Source organism: Poecile atricapillus, chromosome 6 (assembly GCF_030490865.1).
Source record: "Poecile atricapillus isolate bPoeAtr1 chromosome 6, bPoeAtr1.hap1, whole genome shotgun sequence".
Lineage (NCBI taxonomy): Eukaryota > Metazoa > Chordata > Aves > Passeriformes > Paridae > Poecile > Poecile atricapillus.
The window spans coordinates 29009305-29034079 of NC_081254.1; the positions used below are offsets into that span (position 1 = coordinate 29009305).

The 24775-nt window shown below is 39.3% G+C and overlaps 1 protein-coding gene across 1 annotated transcript in view; it reads left to right on the forward strand.

Moving 5' to 3' along the window:
* The window catches only part of LOC131580639 (uncharacterized), a 57192-nt gene that overhangs the window by 26769 nt on the left and 5648 nt on the right, over positions 1-24775 (forward strand). The window contains exon 4 of the mRNA XM_058842054.1: positions 6636-6730. Coding sequence (XP_058698037.1) covers positions 6636-6730 — 95 coding nt within the window. The remainder of the gene's footprint in view (positions 1-6635; positions 6731-24775) is intronic.

The following is a 24775-nucleotide window of genomic DNA, read 5'->3' on the forward strand; positions in this document are numbered from 1 at the left end:
CAACACTAATGAACTTTTAATGTTGAAAGGACCAGAAGAGTTTAAGCTTTTTTAAACAAACTTTGAGCAACCTTTGCTCAGATTAAACACAGTCCCCTACCTCTTCTTGCTTTTGCAATAGATTTTTTTTTCTGGGATGAACTCAATAATGAATTATTTCTTCTGATTCATGGGTAGAAAATCCTTCCACAAGTCTTTTCAGTTTGACACTAAAAAGGAACCTACAGTGTGGAAATCCAGGCTGAGTCAGCCTTTACACCAGTTTCTGTGAAAGAATCATCCTAATTTCCAATTATCTAAAGCAGTGGCTGCTAAAGTATTGATGCTTCTAGTTACAGACATCAGAAATTAGTTACTGAGGCAAATTGCCTTGCTGTGCTTCCATTTTCAAATGTAATTCCACTGAAGGGACTCTTGGTTTTCTCATTAAGACCTTTCTTCAGAAGGCTGAGAGCTATCTTGGACATGCAGTTCTCTTGCACAATGATGTTTTATGGGGTAGGAATTAAAGAACTCAGAATATTGTGGTTCTGTCTGAGGCCACTACTTGACCTCACTCTGAACAGGTCTTCTGCAGGGATCTTGGCTTAACAGGGCCAGCTGATGGGCCTTGTCAAGTGCAGACTTTTTGGCTCTAGTAATGAGGGCATGATGAGCACAGCAAAGTGCTGTGATTACAGGCAGGTTTTGTAGTTGAACTCCAAAGCTCCTGCCCTAAAATCAATGTAGACAGAGCAATTGTGGTGCTTTTAGAACATTAGGAAAGCAGTGAATGATCTCTAAGTAGGGCCCCATAAATTAATTTGTTTAACCTTATTTGTGTGCTTCTAGTTTCCTGAATTAGGCACCAAATTTTCTGTAAAATGTGTAAGAAAAAAATGAGAGTTACAAACCTACACCCCATTGGGCAACTGGTAGAAACACTGAGTAGGTAAGTGTGGACTAAATTTTATTGGCCAGCAGCTCAGATGTCAGATGTGTGGCTAAGAAGGAGGTCACATCCTATTTAGCACATGTTGCTCATGGGAGTGAATTGTCTGAATGGCATCTCTTCTCATAGGTGAAATGAGAGAAAAGAGGACAGCTATTCTCATCCCATAGCCTTGTCCAGGAATACAAAATCACCCAGGCCCAGATCCAACATCTCACCCTGCCTGCTCTGAATGTAGCCAGGGTTTGAGCCTGACTCTTGATGAGAGCAGTGAGAAATGGGAAAGCTTGAGTGGGGTGTCCCAGATGGGAGTCCTGCTCTGAGATAGTCCCCTAGGTTGGGCAGGAATGTGCTGGTTCTGCTCATGTATTCAGCAGCTCACATGCCCTGAATCAGAATTTAGGGAAGCTTCAGAGCTTAATTTCTGAAGATTTTTGAACAGGAATGAGAAATCGCTGTGTTAGGCAGCATCTCAGAGATATCTTGGGGGACCTGGGTACTTACATTTTTCTGTACATCTGGTCTTAGGTCACATCTTTGTTCAACAACTGTTCTCAAATGTAATAACTTCACTACTGTAATGAGACAGGGTCCCCAGTGTTGTGTAAATGTACTTTATGAATATAAATAAACATAAAGTGCACCTGCACTCCTTCAACTGCATTTACCCAGACAAATAACGTCCTCACACTTGCAAACCATTTGGAGCTGGCAGATGCTGCTTTGCTCACAGTCACCTGTGTGTTCAGGGTTTGTGCATGTGATGGGAATGCTGTTCTTCCTGAGGTGGCTCACAAAGGAGAGGGAGGCCTAAAATCCCATCAGCGTTTAGGGAGAAATGACTGCCAGTATGTTAGGATCCCCAAAATGGCAGATCCATGGATTTATTCATCCCATTCTAAAATGGGAAAGTAGCATTTCCTCTCAGAAGACTGGGAATAACCCATACTCAGAAGTATGGGTTTAGCACAAATTGAGTGGAAATCACTAAAAAAAAATAAAAAAAAAAAAATATATATATATATATATAGCAACAACAGACAACAATACTGACAAAATGAGAGGGATTTTGGGTCAATCTCAAATCAGTTAATTATTCAGAAAACTTTCCTCTGACTCTTTCCTTGATCTATTTTTCTATTTTCCATTTAATATCAGACATCTTCTTTCAGTGTCTTAATTAGTCCATCCATAAATATAGATGGGTTATTATATATTGAAGTAATATCACAGTAATCCTTATTGTATTAACTTTCACCTTAAGAGCAGCCTTTTCTTCATTTTGAATTAATTCTTTGTTCATTAAAGTTTAGCTTAGAACTTTTGTGCAATATATGGTTAAATAATTACTAATTTCATTTTTTTGGCTCAGTTTTTTCATTAGTACTTTTGAAACTTTTCAACTTCAATTTGTGCTTTATGATTAAGACAGAATAAATTCTGATTGTAATCCAAACACATTCAATAGAAAAAAAGTTTTCTGCTCAAGCAGGAAAAATGTGTCTGTGTGGTCATACTGTCACACTATGAACAAAATGCCTGTAGTGTGTGTATAGTTAATATTCAATACATCAAATATGAGGCAGCATGAAGTTCTTGGTATGATAAAATAGCTTTGCTGTGCATCTGAGAAAATCCCTCCAAAGATTTCCTTCCAGTCCTCTGAACCTCTCTGAGGCTCTTTAATTAATGAAGAGGTTTCCCAATGGATGGTGGCAGAATACAGCACAGATTTGTTCATTTCTCTGGTATATATTCCCACAGAAAGCTGTAACACAAACTCTGGGGATGAGATGCCTGAGGGACTCCCAATGTCTCTATTTCTAGTTTCTTATGCTCTTTCATCAAGGAGTTACAACTGTCACATACAAAATAACAGGAAAAATAAGTTTTGGGTTGCTAAAGCTTATTTGGTTTTTAGGGTCTACCTCCATGCAACTAAAGACACATATTAATATATATTTTAAAAACACTCTTAATTTTAATATTAAGAAAATAAATAAAAATAATACAGTTAAACACAGAAAAAATACTACATAAGAAGCTTTTTTCATACATCTAGTAGGAGAAAGTGAATTTTTTTTTGGGTCGTCTGATAAGCAAAATTATTTGAAAGCTTTTAAGATCTAAGATACAAAAGGACTGATAAAAAGCCCCTAAACAGTATTCTGGGATCTCAAGTGAAATACTTTCAGCAAATAACAGCAAGTCCTACAATAATAACAATCAATTCAACTAATGATATACATTAGTTGAAATCAAAGGAAAAATGTTGGGAGATATCACTTTAAATTCTAAGAAGGTTTTTAAAGTGTTTTTGTCACTTGGGTTAATGTGTTCCAATATATTGGCAAAGGTAATTAAACAAATTCTATTGCATTTCTATTGCCAGGCTTTGGCTCCAGCTGAGGAAACTGTCCAGAAAGGACCCAGGGCTAGTGGGATTCAGTGGACATTTTGGTATGTAGGAAAGGGAGGGACAATATCAGATTCAGATAACAGAGAAAACGATGTAGTTGAATCCAGCTGTAATCCCATCAAAGTCACCATTCCCTCTCGATTTGAACCTGAAGGCTAATTGCTGCTAGATTTCCAGTTCCCTCTGCGAATGTGCCTTGTGGAGACCCCTGAACCATTGGCTTCTAATTCTGAACCAGATCAGGTCTGTTGTGCGTTTGTCCATCAGATGGGTATGATCCAGTAGCTAATGGAAAGATGCAGACAGAGCAAGATTAGAGAAAAATCACCTTCTTCAGACACTGTGTCTTCTTTCTTTATCTCTGAGCTCTTGATTTTGGCTATGGCATTACAATGAAGTACAGGACTGCAGCAACAAACAATCTTTGACATTCAAAATTAGGTGACATCACTTCTCTGGTCAGAAAATCCCATCATAAAGCTTTCCACCTGGACATAAGAGCACAGGCTGAGATTAGACTGCAGTAATGATGAACAGGCCCTTTGAGTCCTTTGGAGGACTTGCTTTTCACACATTGCTGCAGCATGTCAAGGTGTTCTGCTGGTTATTTGGAGAGGGGAAGGCTTGCAGCTTTGATGGGACAGATGGAGCAGTACTCAGTGCCTGCACTGGTATCTTGGAAATGTGAGAGCAGGAGTTTGTGATTGTCACCCCACTCCCCATCCCACCACAGCTGGGTGGAGCAGGAGGGGTACCCTGACTGCTGGGGGGCCCAGGGCTTTGCAGTGGCCTGCAGCCAGTGTGCACAATTCCCTCCAGTCACCGTGGGAACCCAGGGAAAGAGAACTCACAGGGCCAGAATAACAGCTTCAGTTCCTTTCACTCTATTTGGTCCTGGAGGAAAAGAAAGTCCAAGTTAGCAAGAAAAAAGTATGATGAAAAGGTCATCCATTTATACAGAGCCACTGTTCTTGAAGCTCCTGTCATTCTCTCAATCTTCAATTTTGGAGACGAGCAATAGCTAGATTTTCTTTAAAAACAGAGTTAAAGACCTTTAGCATCAAAAGAATTTGCAATTGCACATTGCTAATTTTTTTTTTTTCTCGTTATTGTTAGTTTAGGAGAACACAAGAAGAATTTTGTTTGAATGTACTTAACAAAGAAATCCAAGTCACCTCAGGCTGGAATTTGAAAGTCTGAATTCAATTCAGATGAATTTTTAAAGATCTATTCATAATGCCTTAAAGGGTTTGTGTATGAGGAATGTTTTTTGTTTTTCCACAGTCCTTCCAAGAGCGTAAGTATCACATCTTTTTTCTTTAGACTGGTGGCCTATTTTCTCCTTGATATATCTTCTCATTTAGAATTCTAAATGTAATGATTTTTTTTTTTTCGCATGCTGACAAAGGGAATAAAAGGCTCTACTGTGTTCTTCAACATTTTAAAATATCAAACAAACATGAAATCTGCAAGAAGTCACTTTTGAAGAGTTATATTAAATAAATGGTACAGCAGGATTAGGTCCTTCTCCTGAAAGTAGAACAAAATAAAATGAATATAAAAGCTCTTCAAATAACCATTGAATTTCCTCAGATGGGGATGAAACACTGTTTTCTCCAAGGCTATTTCTACTAGTCAAAATGTTGTGCCCTAAGAACCTGAACATATCCATGTTTGGAGATCAAAAATGGGGCTTTAATTTTACCTTGTTCCCAACCAATGGCCCTAGAAATGACCCTGCATGCTGACAGCTGCCCATTCAAGCAAGATGCATAGCAGTGGGAAAAAACCTCTCATGTCACTGCCTCCAGTTCCTCCTGTTCTGAGGTACCCATGTGCTGTGCATACATCTCATCACAGCCAGTCAAAATGCTTTCCCCACCAGTCTAACAAATGTATATTCTTGCTTCACAAATCCCAACCCATGAAAAATAGAAATTACTTCCTTGTAATGTCCTCCTTCATATCTGGAAAAATCCCTTTCCAATAGTTCTTTGGTTTTGTTTTTGTCATTACAACAGTTGCTTACAGAAACACCAGAGTGAAGGTTTATAACAGCTTGCATTATATCATCTTGTTTTGGTAATTTTTTCCGCAGAGATAAAACTTTCCCAAATTTCCCATTATGAAAAGAAATTTTCCCAGGCTTGGTTATATTTAAAAGCAAAATTATTTGGAAAGTTTGAGTAAAGTCTCATAAGTGGCTTTTAAATGAGGGGAGAATGAGCAGCATAGGAAACTTGGTAAGGTCACAGGACATGATCCTGCTCCCACAAACATCAACAACAATGTTCCCAAAGTCCTCCCAGAGGATCTAGAACCAGGGACAGGGACTGTTGCTCTGCATTCCTCGTATAGGCAGAGTTGCCAAAGAGTCTTGATGTAAAACTGTGGGTGTCAAGTACAAATCCCAAACTTGACAAGGCAACATGAGCCTGTAGAGATCACCACATTCTGGATGAAACACTTAACTGCACACATGACCCAAGATTCCAAAGCTGGTTCTCACTCTGCAAAGCCCTGCCCAATAAACTTGCCTGTTTATCATGGGTGGAAGAAAGCAGAACATCCACCAAGCCTTTATTTTGTGTCTTTCCATATCTTTGCTTTTTCTTGATGCATTTTGACTTAAAAAGGAGAAAAGAAACCAAGCAACCACCACCACCACCACCACTAATAATAGTAACAACAACAACAAATATGTTGCATACAATTAATATAATAAACATGATATAATAAATATGTGATATGATATGATATGATATGATATATGATATGATATGATATGATATGATATTAACAGTTACCATTAACAATATATAGTACAATACATAAAAATACATATTATTAAATATTATTGATATGGTCTCTATATTATTATATATATTATATATAATATAAAATAATAACTATTTCTTATAAAAATAAATTATAAATATATGAAATTATAAATTTATTAAAAATATATATATTTTTTTAACTGTTATTGTTAATACAACCAACTCACTGATCAAAAAAAAAATCCCTTGTCCCCAGTGAAGAGATCTGCATTCTTTTAGTCTTTGTGCTGAAAGTAAACTCTGCTAGTGATCAAGGAGATAAGCTTGTTTTCGTCTCCATATTATAACAAAAGTCTGTTGCAAAGATAGCTTCATGTTGTATGCAAAAACCCTCAGGAGTCATTCCTGTGTAAATGGCCATAGTGAAAAGTTCTCGAAGTTTACTAGTCAGTTTTGCTGACGCAGCTGTAACCTTCTCTATTTTTCTGTGCTGTTTTCAATGCAGAGCAGAGAGTTCCTTCTGCCACGTTTTTTCTCTCCTTCACAATGGGCTCAACCAGGAGAACTGGGGAGGATCATCATGGGACCAAGACTGCAAAGGTGTGTGTATATATATATATATATATATGTATATGCAAGGTATATAATTAAATACCCAACATACAGTTCAAGCGAGCAAGTATGCCTGATAAGGAATTTGATTAGGTAACTCTTTTCAGATCTGTGGAAATCCTTATCTATGAAAATGAGAAACATGTTGCATCCAGAACTGTTTATTGGTATCAAGACGACTAAATCATCCCAGAATCCAGAAGCACAGCAGGAGGGTGGAACAAAGACAGCATCAGAGTCCCATTTTAAGTGGAATTTCTCTGAGTTCCCTAAAAATGGCTAATTCAGGAGTTATTGGTAAAGCCTGACAGGGACAATGCAGGTAGAATGTGAAAGCACTGCATGAAAATCTCTCCCTTTGGGTGCACTTTGATGGAAGGATGCTGCAATCTGCCAGGCAACTATAAACCTACTACCCCTGAATATAATTGCTGCTTCAGCCTTCAGCTTCCTCATTGCTTCGATCAGGATCTTTGCAAAAGAAAACCCTTCAATCTCATCACAGTGACATCATTGCACAAGGCAGGGTGAATGCAGAATGTCTCAACCTCTAAAATATATAACATTTATATCTGTTGTATCTTCTTCTTCTCTTAGTTTAATCATTCAGTTATCATGACGAAACCATGCTTACAAAACATATATTGTTTGTATTGTAAGCAAGGACTATGTGTATCATACTCCAGTATCTTTTCCTCTACACAAACATTTTGAGTAACTGTGCGATCAAGAGATTCTGGCAGGTCTCCAAGAAGGATTCAGGATGAAAGTTAAACAGCCTGAATTGTTACAGTTCAGCAAGCAACATCTCATTTTTTTTGGTGGATCCTGTAGTTTCTTAATAATTTCTGGACATAGAACATTAATGTCTCGCACCTGGGTGTCTTTGGATTGCTATAAGAGGCATCAATGTGGGGGATTGTGTCTGTGTCCATGGACATGGGAATTTCCATCATGAATAATGTTCCTTACTTTTAAGCCTAAAGCCTCATTTGTAGTAGATGAATGCAGTCAAACTGTTGCATTGTGTTGAAAGGATTCTGGTGCACAGGCTGTATCTCAACTCTTAAATCCTTCAAAATAAAAGGCATGAACCAAAGTTAACCAATATTCCTTCAGAATAATACACTTTCGGTCCTGCTTTTCTCTTGCAGTTTCTTCCTTTAAGTGACTTAAAAAGCAGCTTCTGAGGGTATTTTTTTTAAAGGGAGTAAAATTCTGCATAAGGACTTAATGAGGTTCTTAATCCATCTGCTAGTGCCCCCTCTCACCCCAACTCCTAGAGAATTGCATTGCTTAGATTAGTGTCATCTTTCAGTGCCCTCCCTGTGAGCTGAGACAGGTCATCCCTCCTCTAAGAGAAATGGCTGATGAAATATTTATTCAGTTAAATTATCTAAGCTGGAGCCCAGAATGCAGATGACACAGATTTCAAAAAGGATGGGCAGGTGCTTCTTTGGGTTGCAGGGCTGCATTTAGCCTGTCTCTGTGGCTCAGAGAGGCCTTACCTTATGCCAGCCATGGAAAGCTGATGATCTGTGCTGGGATTTCCAATGTTCAGATGTCTTGGCATAACCCAGTGGGGGTTATGCAGTGGATTTGTCACTGTGACACTGCAAAGGGCAGCTCATGCTCCAGCAGGCTGTAAAACATGGGTACTAAACTGAGGGCCTCACATCTTTCTGGATGTGCTCAAAGCACATGCATTCTTCATGAAATTTTGCTGTCACCAGCAGTTATTGAGGACATCTTAATGATCCAGATACTGTGCTCATTTGACAAAATCTTACATACCTTCCTGGAGATAAATCTATTTCATTTCAATTTTCATCATGGGATGTGAGAATGAGTAGGAAAAATGAACTTTTTTATGCTGGCAATTCTCCAACATCATGCTAAAAATGTCTGTAAACAAAACAGCCTTTTCCTTAACTCACTGACATTTGAGAGGCTAAAAATGACAACTTTAATTTCCCAGTAAACACTAGGTCTATGGGAGTTGGCAACATTCCCCTTGAAAGGAATTTAAATGAAAGAAGAATCAAATAATTTCCATCTCCAAGGGTGTGATATTAAGGAGATAGATGCCCTCTGTAGATAAGTCCTTGGAGTTGCACTGTTTTGAGAACTATCTGACTGAGTTGGTTCTTGCTGTTGTGCAATTAAATATCTGGGGGAGGGAAATTCTTGACACTGCTTTCCTCTGCTGCCTTGCAAAGGAACAGCATCTTCCACCTTTGTCTTATTCAGGGACAAATGGAGCATATTACCCAGAAGCTGAACACCCTCCTGTCTGCAGCATCGTGCACACAGGAATTTTTCTGCTCTCTGTTTTCTACGTTTTCTGTTTTCTACTCTGTCCTCTCATGTACCTAGAGTACCAGAAAAAGATCTCTGAACACTTCTAATTACACTAATGCAATTTCTTCTCTAAGAGCTGGTTTAGATTTCTGTTTTAACTTGCAGTCAGGGAGACCAAGCACATCATGCTTTTGGGAAACAAAAGAGCTGTCTCTGCTTAAGAAAGCACTATGACAGTGTTTGCAAACCTGTGTTTTCTCAGGCTTCCAAAAATAAAGTCATATCAGAGCTCACCTTTTAAAACAACCTCCAATTCACCTTCTAAAATAAGGTCTGACCTGAGATTTCTACATGGGGAATGAGGGAACTCTCAATACAGTACTTCAAATGAGCAATCATTTGGAGGGGCAAGTGCCTCAGGGCCAATCTCTTTTCTTTTTTATCATTATAGTCCACAGGGGAAGTTTTTATTTCCCTAGCCTGGCTTTCAGTTTGCACATGGAGAGGCATAAGAATTTGTGTCAGACATGGCAGCATAACTCTACAGATTGGTCCTTCACACTTATATCAGAGATCTCATCAGAACCAAGTGCCTACATAATTGTGGATCTATGTCTATATAACTAAGAATGATTTCAGCTATTGTTAACCTCAGCCTCTACATCCTCCCTTTCTTTTGTTAATTCAAGTGAACAGTAAAAAATGTTTAATGCCTTATTTATTAATGACTCAGTGAAGGGTCATGTCAGCCTCTTGTAACAATTTACCACTGAATGGTGATGGTGTTATTGTTCTGTAAACCAAGTTTTTTTTTCACCAGCACTCAGAATTGCTGTCCTGAAATCTGCAAGAGCTGCATATGGCTGAGAGACAAACTGGATTTAGGGCACAATTTTTGCTTGTGAGTGGGATACTTCAAAAAATTTAACAAAATTCCCTAAATCACTGTATGCCTCATGCAAGGAGGTTCAGATCTACTCCAAATCCCATTTATTTTGCTGGTTGTGAGATACAGAAACGCCCATTGTCAGCATCCCAGCTCACTTACAGACATCACATGCCAGCAGCTGATGGCATGTGCTTCCCGATGGCAGCCTTGCTGCAGCCCGCACTCCCTGCTGCTCTCCCTTCCTTCAGAAAGGGACTCCTGCTGGGCTGGGCATGCTTTTCAGCTCACCAGAATCACAGAGCAGATCCTTGGCTGCACAAGGCTGGCTTCTGGGAGGTTGCCTTCTGCCAGTGGAGTGCCACAGGATGTGTTGCAAGCTTTTTATATTAATGGCATAGCATGAGGCTAAGCAGCAGGGGCTGCTGCCTGAGAACCTTTCAAGACACCAGCACTTCTACTTATTTATTCTTCCACTTTTCTTATAAGAGCATCAAGAATCTTTGCACTGTTCCTGAGAAGTTAAGCTTTGCCTGCTTTTGTGAGGAGGAGGAGTTGATACCTCCTGCTGCCTCCTCTGACCCTCCTGCTCCTCCTCTGCAGTCACATCACAGGAGTGCAAGTCCTTTCCTCCAGGGACCTTTTTCACTATTTATGCAGGTAAATGGTGAAGTCTCTTTCCCTTTTTTTAGATTTTATTTTTGAATTGTCTGTGTGTGTATGTTTATGAATTTATGTCTCCACTGATTACTGGAGATTTATACCTGTGCAAAGGAATTGGCCCTTTTAAACCATCTTCTCACTGGGATTTTTGATGAGTTAAGCATTGCCTGTAGTAATAGCAGTGGGTAGTAATAGCTGCGTACATAAGAAACATGCTTTTCTATCAGTAATGCTCTGAATGTAGAGTTTGAACAGACCTGCTCTGGAGTCACACTGAACTGCTCTGTAAGTCAAGCAAGAGACACTGGTCATACTTCAGTCAGAATATAAACTCTGTTTGCTGCTCCCTTGCATGAAGCCAAAGAGGAAATCAGTACAAAACAAGGAGAATGATGGAAATTAGAAGCTGTTCCTCCCTCCTGAGACATGGTGTTTAACACAAGCATGACATGTAGGCACCTGGAGTAGTAGAATGACTAAAAAGCTGGTGCATTTCTGGACACTCCAGATTCCATCACTTCAGCAACAAGAGACTACAGTGCCCTCCAAACTTCTGTTGTCAGACAGGAGATCTCTCTCTACTTTTTACAGTCACTGAGTTCAAACTCAGCATCCATAAACTGTTCAACCACTTGCCATTCAGGAGTAGGAATCATGCACACTGATGGGATTTGAGATGAACAGCAATTTGGAGTGGAGGCTGTAGTTGAGGAGAGAATGAAGGTACAGGAGATTTCATAAAAACAACAACAAAAAATTTTTGTTTACAATGGGCAGACTCAGTACTGAAGACCTTGCTTACACACAAGTGTCAAGCTGAATTCTACATTTGATTCTGCTGCATTCATCTAATGATCAAGTGTAAAAGAGCCACAGTAATCTGAAGGTATGGTTCCTGGGAAACACCCAATTTGTTCTTACCAGAAAACTTCTACAGCCAGTATCAGAACTCTGAAAAGCCCAGAAGAAAAAGCATCTCAGATCCAAGCAATTTAAATTCAATGAATGTGATTTGGCTTGCTGCTTGTTCCCTAGGAAGTAATGAAAGAGGTAATTAAAAGACTGGACAACTGCTTTAAGTAAAACATTATTCATTAGAGTAAGATAATTTCAGATAAAGTGTTTCCAGACCATGAAAGCCAGCTCTATGTCTTTCTGTGCACCACTACAGTGACCCAGTTCCAGATGGGGGAATGAGACCTCCTTTCTGAAGGTCCCACCACAGCCTGCTTCTGTTTGAAAAGGAGGAGAGAGTATTTTATTAGACCATGTAGAAAAATCCAGGAAGTGTTAGAATTTTCCTTAACTCCCTCCTCTCCAACAGCTTTACTCCTTGATTGCAAGCTGCAAGCTTCCCAGCCTCTCTCACCTAACCTCCTATGTCATCCTCAAAGACCTGCCCTCATCTTTCATCTGGTAAAGTAAAAAATAAAAAAATAAAAAAATGAAATTAAAAAATTAAAGAAAAATAGAAAAAGTAGACAAAAAGAATCCCTCTTCCCTGAAGGAGGTGGATTCCTTTGAGTTAAAGATCTGTGGGAAGCTGTGAGGATGCACTGAGAGTGAAAAGGGATAATGTGGGGAAAGTCTTTGACAATGGAATTTGATCAGCACCTTCCTTTTGAGAAAGCAAAAAATACTGCTGGTGTCAGGGAATAAGTCCCAACCATGTCAAGGACAGTGCTGCAATGGCAGCAGCAGAGCAGGAAGAAAATGGTTCTCTGAATTGAAGTGGGAAAACATTCACTATTCAGTCAAGGAACTGGGCAATTTTCAACTTCCTAAAAGCTATTTCCCAGGGGAAAAAACCCACCCAATCATTAAAAATACAAAAAAAAAAAAACCAAAAGAAACCAAACCCACCTTTGAATAAATTTACCAATATCAAGGTGAATAGCAGCAGAAAAACATCTGTGCAGGCATCAGTGCTCCTACATACACACACCACAGTAGTATTTTTAAAGACTATTAAATGGAATTGTGTGACTACATCTCTGTAGTGGGCTTGAGCACACCCTAACTATCAACTGCATCAGTGCAATCAGCCTCAATGCTGAGATTTTTTTCCTTCAACCTTCTGTTTTTACTAGGTGACAGTAAACCTCTTTTAACCTGCAAATACTGATCCTTAGTTAAGAGAAAATAATCTGACTCAGGAAATGTCACACCTTGAACATTGCTAATGCATCACATGGAGGAAAAGATTTGCTGCCTTTTCCCGTGGAATGAGTGAAGGGTTAGGCATTGCTTCCTTGCTCACAAAATGCCTTAAAAATGCCTTTTTTTTGCTGTGGTGTTGATTCTGCACCCCAGTCAAATGAATGGGGCTGCCAGTGTGTACAAGGGATGCAGAGACAGCTCAGGCTTTGCAGGGAGGAATTGCTTTTACTCTCTTTTATAGCATTTGTGGAATGTTCCTGTTGTAGGTTCCATGACTCAGACCTTTGTGGGTCGGCAGGGTCCTTTCCTGCTCCTTTGACTCGAGGCTGATGCAAGAGAAATTGTGTCTTGGGAAGGAATGGCCTGCCAACCACCACACTGTGCCTTTAATATCACAGTGAGAGGAATCAGGACTAATCAGGAAATAAATCAGGTTTTCATCATTGTAACTGAGAGACTGTTTCACCTCTGCAAATCAGTGCAATGGTGCAATGAAAACACAATTAATATCTTCTAGAAATTCCCTGGGTGCATCCTTCCATCAAGATTATTGGCAATAAAATTATTAATGTTTCAAAACAATTAAGCCATAATGAAAATTAGTAAACTTTCCCCATCCTTCTGCCAGTATTATTGATTAATTCCATCACTGAAACTTTAAAGAGAACATTTTTAAGTAGGACAAATATCAGTTATGCATAATTCAAGTGGAGTTGATCTTGCCCTAACAACCAAGTGACATCATGAGATCCCTCCTAGACCAGGTTTTCTGCTAAAGCATTTTGAAAATCTGTTTTCTCAGCAGTGATTTGTATTCATTTCACATGGGTAGAGATGAGTACACCAGGTTCCTGAAATAGGGAAGTCAATCTCTAACACATTCAGATCAGGTCCCTTTTAAACTTTTAGACATTGAGATATTCAAACACCTGAAAAATATCTTACTTTGACAGAATGCATGCTATTTTGCTGATTTTTAACAGGAAAAACTTCCTATTTGATATTCTGGTTCTAAAGTGCTAATTGATAAGTAAGCTTAAAATATACAGTAAAATATTCTTCCTGTAGCTCAACATTTTTTTCATTCTGACCGTTTTAATTCTTTCCTCTTTCACTTTATTTAGCATTTTGATTGCAGTCCATCTTGAGTGACTTAGAAGGAAATACTTTTGTCAAAGAGTAAATTATCATTTCCTTCATTTAAACAATTTTTCTTTTCTTAATCAAACACAAATCAAGCAAAAAGCCAGAGAAGATATCTGTTATTTTTTCCCCATATTCTTTCTGACAAGATGAATTTTTGAATTTACTTTCATTAGGACTTTACATAAACAGAAAAGAAAAATATCTTGTTGTATACAAGTTCTTCGTAATCTTTTATTCACATACAAACTAACCTTAAATACTTTTCTAAATGTCTCTATTTGTAAACAATAGGGGAAAATAGTATAGAAAGCAGTACAACAAAGCAAGTTATCTAACTTCTTTTTTTTGTTTTTCTCTGTGTGACACTTCAGTATAGGCACTTGTGCTCTTGGGTCTGGAGATGCCAGAAGATGTTTGCAAGCATAGGTGGCTGAAACCACTGTTTGTGTTTATGTTCCAAGGACAACTTGGGTAACTGCTCTGGACACATACAATTCCTTCTCAGCTGTAGGTACAAGAGTTTTGGAAAACTTTGTTACATGCAGGGTGTGGATGTCCTTTAGACACAGGGTCTCCAGAAACAAAGAGTTGTGTGCATTGCCAGGCAGGACCCCAGGACAAATGGGGACATGGGCGGACTAAAGAACTGCAAGGGGACATGAGTTTGGATCCCTCAGGGGAGTCCTGATTTGCCCCTATAAATGTGAACTGATGTTACCTCTCTGTCCTGCACAGAAATCTTTACCTTACATGACGCATATAGACAGATAAAATACATTTCACTCATTTTTTAAAGCCTAAAATCATTAAGTAGCATAACACATGAAGTGCATCAGGATCCAATTGACACATTCTTAAGTGAGCTGAATTGCAGTGGGCCTTTCACAGTAGCCTTGGTTATAACTTCAAAATAGAGAGAATGTTCTACCTCCTTCTGTGGAGCACACAGGATTTAATCATGGATTATACCTGGTACCTACAGATACTTCTTTGTGCTATTGCCAGGTTATATCTGAGGAGGAATTCAAGGCTGAATCACTGCAATTATTAACAGCACTATTGTTTCCTTCATGGCCCCTGGACACAATTACCCCATACAGACTCTGCCAAAGATAAGGAGAGACATACCTTTTCTTTTCAGGCATCCTCTGACCTTGCCCTTCTCTTACTAGGCTGTTATGTAGGGTGATGTAGGGTCTAATTAAATCAAAAGAGGAGCTCTTTTCTTTGGTAGCTAGATACCACTTCAGACAATCAAAGAAATATTTTATTTATTTTAATTTTAAATTGGATTGTTGTTAAAAAGAATTACTAGCCTTGAATGTCTTGATTTATGATCAGATTCTTTCCCAGCTTTGGAAACTCATAAAGTAAGACAAAATTTACTGGGGGCATGTGGTGTATGAAGAAGCTTTTGCACAGGGAATGACAGAGATGCCTGGAATTTTATGAAAATGAAGATACTGAGCTATCAGCATGCCTGATTAATTAACACTTGTTTATGTTCTGTTTCTTTCAACCTTATTTCAACACCCTAGATCTGATTCTAATAAAAACCCTTTGAGAGTTTTTTTTCCTTCCACACACTTAACTCATGATTGCAAAAATCATTACCACTTTTGATTATAATCTTTAATTAGCAGGAAAATATATGTGTTGAATTATTTAGTTAGTGTTCATTTTCATCGTGATGTTTTGACAGCCTTTGCATTAATAAATCTTTCATAGACCTGAGGACCCTGGATAGCCTTAGATGCAGTTGTCTAAGGATTTCTCTTAAACACTTTTCCTTCCAAGGACCTTAAAGCACAGTGTGCTACCCAGGATTTTTCACTCCCAGGCGAGTTTCCTGATCACTAGCCTGTCTCTTCTGCTCACTTTATAGCTTAATGAATTTTTAAGAGCTTTCCTTCTCAAAATGAGAGGAGGAGATAACATCTCGGCATAGCCTGTCACACAAGAGTGGTTGTGTGGCCTGAGGCCAAATCCATCACTTGTCTGCTGCATGGCTTTCTGGGCAGGTTCTGGGTCTTCTCAGTTGGATTTCCAAGGAGGAAGACTTTGATTTTAGCTTTTTCTTCACAGTGTTACCAAAGGACCCTTTACCTGCCTCACAGAAGTGCCTCAGGGCTTCCGTGCTTGATCTGGCATTCCCATTTCTGTTAAATCGACATTTTTGGTGGGTGGGAACATTGGTTCAGATTCTCAGAAGGGCCTCAACATCTCTGCCATGGCCTTTAGGGTTTTAGACAGCAGAAGTTAAAGGTGTTCTATGGTTTGATCCATTTATGTAAAGCAAAGTCTGTAACCTGCAAAGAGCTTCAGATCAGAGAATATCTGGTTTCCTGCACAGAACCACATTAGACCCAGTGGGGGTCCCTGCCAAGTTGTAACGTAAGAAAAAAGCCTTTTAGACTGGGCCTAGACTTGTTATTTAAGACACATGATGAGATATGTATGACATATAATAAGATGTCCCTGTTAGTTCAGCTCTAAGCTTGCTATCCCAGCCAGCATGAGGACAGCAGCCAGTGAACTGGAGTTCTGTGTTCTCAAGTTTTCTGACAACATTTGAGTCTATCAAGACTTTAGCCTGTAGATAGGATGCTGAGTTTAAGATTTAGCCTGATTACTGGCTTGATGTGTTTTTCTATTCAATCTGATGAAATGTCTGTGTCTATAATTGCAAGCATTGCGGGCAGTTATTTCTAAATGAATGTAATTTATTAACTTTAATGAGCAAATAAGCACCTAACCACTATGGAAAGAGATGTTACCCAAATCTTTAAATAATAATAAATAATACAGACTCAGTGGAGATCTCAGACTGAAGTAATTGCCCTATGTGCCATTATGCCCATATAATAAACAATTTAAAGCTGTTTAAAATGCTTCCTGTCACCACTGTGGAGGAGAAATAATTTTGCATGGTTCATTTGCTGCGGTACTTAGTTTTCTTTGCGGCTTCTGGAAAGAGTGATTTTTATCAGAAAAATGACTATAGCAAGACTGTGTTATTACATGTTTAGTTTCTGTTAGGAAATTCTCAATCCAAATCAAACAAGAATCAATGCAACAGAGGAGTGCTTGCAATGGAATAGCACAATTTGTTCAGAGCAGGGTGGTGCTGACCATCCATCTGGAAACTGGTGAGTTTCAAAAGATGTATGAATTATGCAAGAGTATATTACTAATAACGAACTCTGTTGTGAACTTGTTCTGAACAAACCCCAGAACTCTGACAGATAACCTGAGACCAAATCATAAAGTTCGTTAAAAAAGAAAAATTAGCAATGAGAAATAGAGATTTGTCTTCAGGAAGTTTCCTTTGGGCATCTTCTGATTAACTCTTAACCAAATATCCAAACTCCTCAAAAAAATAAACCCACAAAACAACCTAACTTTAAAAAAAAAAAAAAAAAAGCTAAAGTGAAATTCAGACATTCTGCTTCCAAGAGTATCCACTCAGGATTTTATTGCAATTCAATAACTTCACTTAAAATATTTATTCAAATTGATTCTCCTGGTTGTCCCTCCATTTCAGTGTCCTCTACTGAATGGAGAAGTATGAGTATTGATAGAAGAAATATCAGGTAGATAGAGATTCTTAGAGTATTATGCTGTTAATTTAGACAGTGTCAGTCTTTCCTGCACAGTTTGAGTAACATATAATATTCCTAGAGCCAAACCACTTTTTGAGGCATCCTTGAATACAAGATGCTGCATCTCAAGGACTTATCACCAGACTTGCATCCTGACAAATTAATCTTTTTAAATCCTTTTTCAGCTTGTCAACTTTTTATGCTGGTCTTTTCACTAAATGAGTTGTTTATACACATCACCCTTCATTTAAGTTTAATAAGATGTTTAAACTGTGGTATTATCTATTTTTTTAAGAGACTTTCTAGTCTGGCATCTCTGTAAGGTTAGAAAGGATTAAAATGGTATTCCTGACAACAAAAATGATTAATACAAGGCTCTTGAGAAGGCACTTTTGTGTTCAAAGTATTGGTATCATTATGTCTGCTGAGATGACTCAACACAGCATCAGAAATGCAGAAACTGTGAGCAGTTGCCAAATTTCTACTTTCTGTTGCACTCTGTAAGCCCACAGAGCACTGGGAAGTGAAGGAAATATCTAGTCAGAGCAAAGATTTAATGGACAAATGCAGTACTTTGTTTTGAAATAGTAGAAAATAAGTAAGCATAACAAAGAAATGTCCCAAAACCCAAATCTTCCTCCTAAGCAGCAGTTAAGCACTTTGACTGGTGAGCAGAGCAGAAGAAAATCAGTTAATATGGCATCAACCCTGAACAACAGGGGAATCAGAGTACCTTCACTAGGGGAGATAAAAGAGTGCAAAGAAGTAAGAAGAGCTTTTTGTGGGTTGTTTGTCTCTGGGCTTCATATATTCTGTGTGCAAGAGATGTGAGAGAGAATTATCAACTCTGAGTACACCTCTGAAGAGCCTTTCCACTTCTGCTCTGAATCTGACCCTTACTACCAGCACACTAATCCAGACTGGTGTGTTGTCACCACCCAGTGTCTCCCCAGCTTGCATAGAAAATGAGATTCTTACAGCACTGCCTCCCTGTTTCCTTCCCTTCCTTGCCCATAAAGTCACACAAAAGGGCCCAGAGCCACCCTTCTTGGTGGTTCTTGGTGTGAGCCCTTCGGCTCTGGTCCTCTTCTGGGCCTCCCCCAGGGAGCTCTTTGGTGCTCCAACAGGGAAGGTGATCATCTTCCCATGCAGCTGGAATTGGGAGGGGTGAGAGATGAGAGGACAGAGATCCCAACCCCACAGACAATCCCAGCTCCTGGCAGCCCCCTTGTCCCTGCTCTGTGCTCCTGGATAACATGGAAAGCCCCTCCTCTTCTGCTTGAGCCAGTGCATTTGCTCCCTGCTGCTGTTCCACTCATCATATTCCTGTTGTGGCTCTCCCACCGCTTGTGGTATGAAACCCTTGGCTGCTGGGCACAGTAGAAGAGGAATTGGTGAACCGGATGGAAAGAAGTCAAGTTTAATGTCTGTGAAAAGCAGAGCAGGAAAAATGAGATTGGAGGATGGAGATAAGAAGTGACCTCCTGGACTGTGGAGTACGCTACTGACATAGGCAAACAAAGAAAAAAATCTATTAATTCAAGAGGAAGCAACTAAAACCAAGTTAATGGAAGATAAACTGATTGATAATTAGTTACATGTACATAGCCTATACTGCTATAATTAGATTGATTGATAAATTAGAAGTAACCTCTATTTATTAAAATGTAAAGTCTCTAGTGAGTTTGCTAATATTTTTTTTTTGCCTGATAATCACAAATCTTCCTAAATTTTAGCTTAAAGCAATTACTGACCACATTTAGGCAGTTTAATCTCCCTTTGGAGAGGAGTGTGTGTTTTGAGTGGGTACAATGGCACTGTCAGCTGTACCCTGAGCACCCCAAGTGCAAAGGTGTAAGAGGTTACCTGTCCCTTCTCTCCCAGGGTGCTTGAATCAGCAGCTCAGCTCTGAGAGGGCTGGGCTGCCAACCTGTTATCTTTTGTCAGGACATTGAGTACAGCCTTATATCCCCTCAGCCTGTTTCTTTTGAGGACAAATTAACCCTGGACTCTTTAAATTTGTGCATTCTATTAGTACGACAAAATGCAAAGATGTTTGGTACCCTGTTACGGAGGAGAGTCCACCTGCCAGCTCTACAACTTGTCTTTCCTAGTTCCTCATGTGACAGGTTGCAGCTCTTGGTCTCCTTCAGAGGTGGAAATCCACAAAAGAACCAGGAGGTGGTTGTGATTGTGGCTGATAATCTCAGTAGGCATTTCCTGTCCATGAATGACTGCCCTAAAACACGTTGCAGCATTTGACCTGTCATCCTGTGAGTAGCAAGCTCTTATTTATTCAGCTGACATGTGGGGCTCTAAGCCTATCCCCTGGCATTTCCAGGATATTTAATAGTGACAATAATTATTATAATCCTTCCATTCAGTAGCAGGCTTGAAGCCTACTCTTTCCATTGACATAGTTGATCCAAGTGCAGAATAAGTCACATGTAAACAGCTGGACTGAAAAACCACCCACAGATGTTGCTTAATAGGAGCCTGAGTAAGTCCACCCACTGCTGGTACATTTAGTCCTTCTAGAGGAGGCAGGTGTATAATCTAGGGAATTTTCCATTTCAGCCCTTACAGATATGAATCATTAATGTTTAGTGCAAAAAAATAATGCCCTTTATAGCCATGGGGGAAAAAGTCTACAGACATGGCAAAAAGGGTGAAAACATCTGTGAGACAGCTCACAAGCAGAAAGTATCCAATTTTTCTTTACACCAAAGTTGGCTGCTGGTTTTCACTATGAGAAATAACACAGAAGCCTCTTCCAGTACTCTGAAATATCTTTTCAAGTCTTACCTGGAGCATTCATGTTGTCTGCAAGACAGGGTCAGAGGTATTAGGCTCTGAATCAGAGGAAATAATTGGGTACTACTACTGCTGGTGGCTGTGGGAGGTGTCCTGCTCTAGTTTTGCTTGAGTGAAACGGTGAACTTGGAGTTTGTATGTCCCTTGCTGTGCTTCTCTCTTTGTCCACTGTCCTCCTATCACACCTGGGCAGACTTTGCCTGTCACAGGGTGAAAGAACAGAGCACCAGGGGTACTAAGCAGTGCTGAACAGGAAAAGGTCCACTGGCTTGTTTTCAGAAAAGAGGAGGCTTCTAGGACAAAGCCCAAAAAAGTCATCCACACACAGAACCCCATAGCCCTGAGACAGTGCTGAAAATGGCTAAGTAAATAATAACCTGAGAAAAAAAAAGAGAAGCTAGCTTTTTTTACTCTTTTGCATTTTTACTCATTGTCTGTCTGAATCTTTTCCAAAATGAGAATATTTTGTAAAGGTAGAGAGACTAAAACCTCAATGAGTCAAGCAATTGCAATGGGCAGAGTCCTGGAACGGCCATCCCAAACCTCATTTTTGAATGTGAACTTTGATCCAAAAGCCATTAGCTTTTTGGCAGTACTGGAACATCACCTGAACTGTGTGACCTTGGAGAAGCAGGTTCTTTTGCAAACTGGTGTTTTCTGCTCTGTGTGCAGCAGCCCTGTGCTGCTGTAAACTGGCTGGGTGTGTGACTTAAGACCATCTCTTCTTTACTACAGTTCTCTCTCGTGGTATTTTGTTCTTACTTCAAAAAAGAACATTTAAGAAAAGAAACAGAAAGAAAAGGGCATTTCAGTTTTGATTAGTGTTATTTGCTAGAGAGATGACAGACTGTGGGGCTTCTGGCTGGTCCCCACAAGGTGTGTTCAATGCAATTAGTCACAGGGAAACATAAATAATCAGATCTGAACTATTACCACTGCCATGACCAGAAAACATGCAGCAGCCTCCTCTGGGGAAACGGCATTTTTCCTAGCATTTACAACACCCCTGGCAAGATGGTTCCTGCTTTTGCCCAGAGCTCTTAGTTATGGAGCTATGAGCTTCACTTGGCATTAACCAACAGCTGAGTAAGGCATACATTTTCATGGGGTTGTTGACTTCTCAAGGAAGTAAGACAGCATTTTAATTGCTTATCTATTTTTGTTGGAGTGAATATACTTGTCCTGAAAAAACTAAAAAAAACAAACCCAAAAACCCCTAAAATAAAATAATAATTAAAAAAAAAATCTCTTGTTACATTTTTAAAGCCAAAATTAAAACCCTTCTGGGAAAAACACTTGACTCTGGGGATGAGGAATTGATGAGGGTTGTTTTGTTTCCTCAGGCCAACTGTTTTGGAATATTCATTCAATGACTTGCCTCTGCTCTTTGTCAAACAAGTGGGAGAATATTGACTCCAGCCCTGAGCCATTTTGGGGTCTGGCATGGGACTGCTGGGAAATATCTAAGGAGAATCAGTGGCAGCTGACTGAATGCAGGGTAACATTATAAATACTGTTTTGGGGAAAAATCCCCACAAAGTAAGATTGCTTCACCAAAAACATCACTTTGTTGGGAAAAGAAGAAAAGTTTTTATTGACCAATTGTTTTTGAAGCAAGAATTAGATTTTGTAATTTGATAAAAAAGAAAAGATGAACCTTTAGACAAGACTAACCACAATGAGCTAGTAAAAAAAATCACACAGGGCAGACCTAGGTGGATTTGACTGCTACTGCCATGCTTGTTAACACCCCTCCATGGACTTTGCAAATAAGGCAGTTTTCATTCAGTGCCTTGAAGCCCTTATTGAAGGTGTGACATTCTAAGGAAAGAACAGCAGATGGAGGTTGAAATTAAAAACAAAAAAAAAAAGAAAAAAAAAGAAAATAAAAGAGAAAAGAAAAAAAAGAAAAAAATTTTTTTAAAAAATTCACTATACTGACAGATTTTTGTGTACCTGAAGAAATGACCAGTTTGGTATTCTGTTGCTGAAGGCCTACTCCAACAACATGAACTTAGAAAAGTTTCTTCTTCAAATATGAAAATTTCCCTTAATCATAAGATTCTACAATATCAAACTTTTCTCCTTTAACTAGCTTCAGCACAAATAAAATCAAACCTGTTTTATCAGCAGTACCTCTGAGAACAACATATTATAGTCTCTTTACATTAAATTCTTAGGCTTTTTGGGTGGGAAACATTTTGATCTGTAGTTTCCTGACACATCTTCTAACCAGTTTGTCCTCAGCAAAACACATGAATTCTATGTGTCGTGTTTCATCAGCAAATTAATGAGGACATGAAAGACCAGCATCAACATATCATAAAAAATGCAAAAGCATTGAACACTTAATTACAGCTTGAGCTGTTCCAAAAGACTCAGTAGCTGAAAGGGTTGAAGAGGTACAGTTTCTAGGACTGGCTGTCTAAATCACACATAATTTACTGAGATCTGTTGCTATCAGTGATGGTGAAATGAGAAGATGAAATGAATAAATCCCCTGTTGGCACAGATGTACAGGAGAGTGTCTGATGCAGAGCAGACACCAATGTTTTACCTGGTAGGTGCAGTTCATAGTCACATGCTTTGAGGCACAGCCTAAGTGTGTTTGGTCTTGTCTTTCAGGAAACAACTAACAGAACGAGAGAAAATAATTTCAAGTTTCAACAGAGGAATCTTAGATTGGGTATTAAGAAAAATTTCTTCAGTGAAAGAGTTGTTGGACATAGGAACAGGCAAAGTGGTGGAATCACTGTTCCTGTAAGTGTCCAAAAAAAGTGTGGATGTGGCCCTTGGAGACATGGCTTAATGGTAACGTGGTGGTGCTATGTTAGACTCAATGATCTTAGAGGTCTTTTCCAACCTTAATAATGTTATAGTTCTGTGAAACAGTAAGTTCTACCTCAGATGTGTCTCAAAGCATGTGTTAGATGGGAGGGATTGCTTCCACACATGAGAGGCAAGATGCTGTGCAGGACCTATTCCAGGGTGTTGATGGTGGGTTTTCAGTGGGTGTTGTTTAACATCTTCATATGGACTGAGAGGATCAAATCCCACCACACTTCAGCCTTAAATGCGTGACTGAGCCTGTGGTTTGGTGAGCTACTTACTGTCTTTAGCAGTTCTGAGGTAGGAAATTTCCACAGCAAATATGGAGTAAAATATATTAGTTTAACTCTCCTCAATACTGTGATTTACTCCTTACTTGTAAAGTCCTTGGAAAGGTAGAATGCTTATAGTGTCTCAAATGTTAGGCAGTAATTTATTAAATTGAGAAACCTCAATGCTGGAGCACACAGAGGCACCTGCAAGAATTTTCTAGGATCCTGCTCTACCCCAGGGAATCGTGATGGCTGCAAAATTTCTTCCAGGATCCCAAAGGAAGCAGTTTATTGAGGGAACTCAGAGGAAAGCAGGAGTCTTTGCTTTCACCATAAATAACCTCAGAACAAAGGACGTGCCACTCCTGAAGATAGGGAAGGGAAATGGGAACTTTGCTAGAATTTTTAAGAGATTTTTTAGGAAAAGGATGGAGGGTGAATAAGACCATCTTGCATTGTAACTGCACATGGAAGCAGCGTGCTCACATCACTGGGGGAAGCTGTTGTCTGGTTTGGGAAGGGAATGTGTGTCAGGAACTCGCTGCTGACTTCACATGGAGTGGAAATGTGAGGGAGGGAAGTTGAAGCAAGTCTTTCTGCTTGGATGGGGGAAGCCAAACAGAAGTGCTGGAGTGTGTGCTGACAAAATGCTGACAAAATCTGGGAGATGTTAGGGGGAGTGACAAGCTGTTCAGTGTACCCTCTTCACACGGTATGTTTCCAATTTGGCTGAAGTGGTTTTTGGATGTGTGGGGACACAGCTATGGCCACCCTCTCTCAGGCCCATCAACAGCATGAATTGTAAATTAGGTTTTCTGGGACAACACAGCTGTGCTCAGCTCTGTGTCAGGAACAGATAAAAATCTGTCTCTTGGCTCCACACATGTGACAGCCCTCAAAGAGGCTGAAGGAAGGTAAGTAGGGGCTGTCAAAGAAGCCTTTATTCTCTGGTACATTGCCTTTTTGCCCTGTGAGCATTTTTTACTGCATTCCCTCCATTACCTCAGAAGCTTTCAACTCTCGAAAACAATTTAGTAATTTTTCTAACTTCAAGAAATTTGGGCTTGATTGCCTTATTTTATGGCTTCCTTGTAGGTTCCTAAATGTTCTCCCTGCAAAAAACAGTGTAGTTCGTTTTTGAGCCTGTAAAGGAATGTTGCAGAGTATTTTTATATAAGCCAGATTAATGGTTTTAGAAGACGATGCATTTATCATAAGACAGCGTTTTGGCAGCAAAGTAAGCTTCAGTGAGCAGTTGTTTTCAATCTTGTCACGCATTTTCGAAGAGCCAACCTGAATTTCCTCTTCAATTTGGAGTTTTTAAAAATCATGACTCAATTCCATGCTAAAGAAAAAAAAG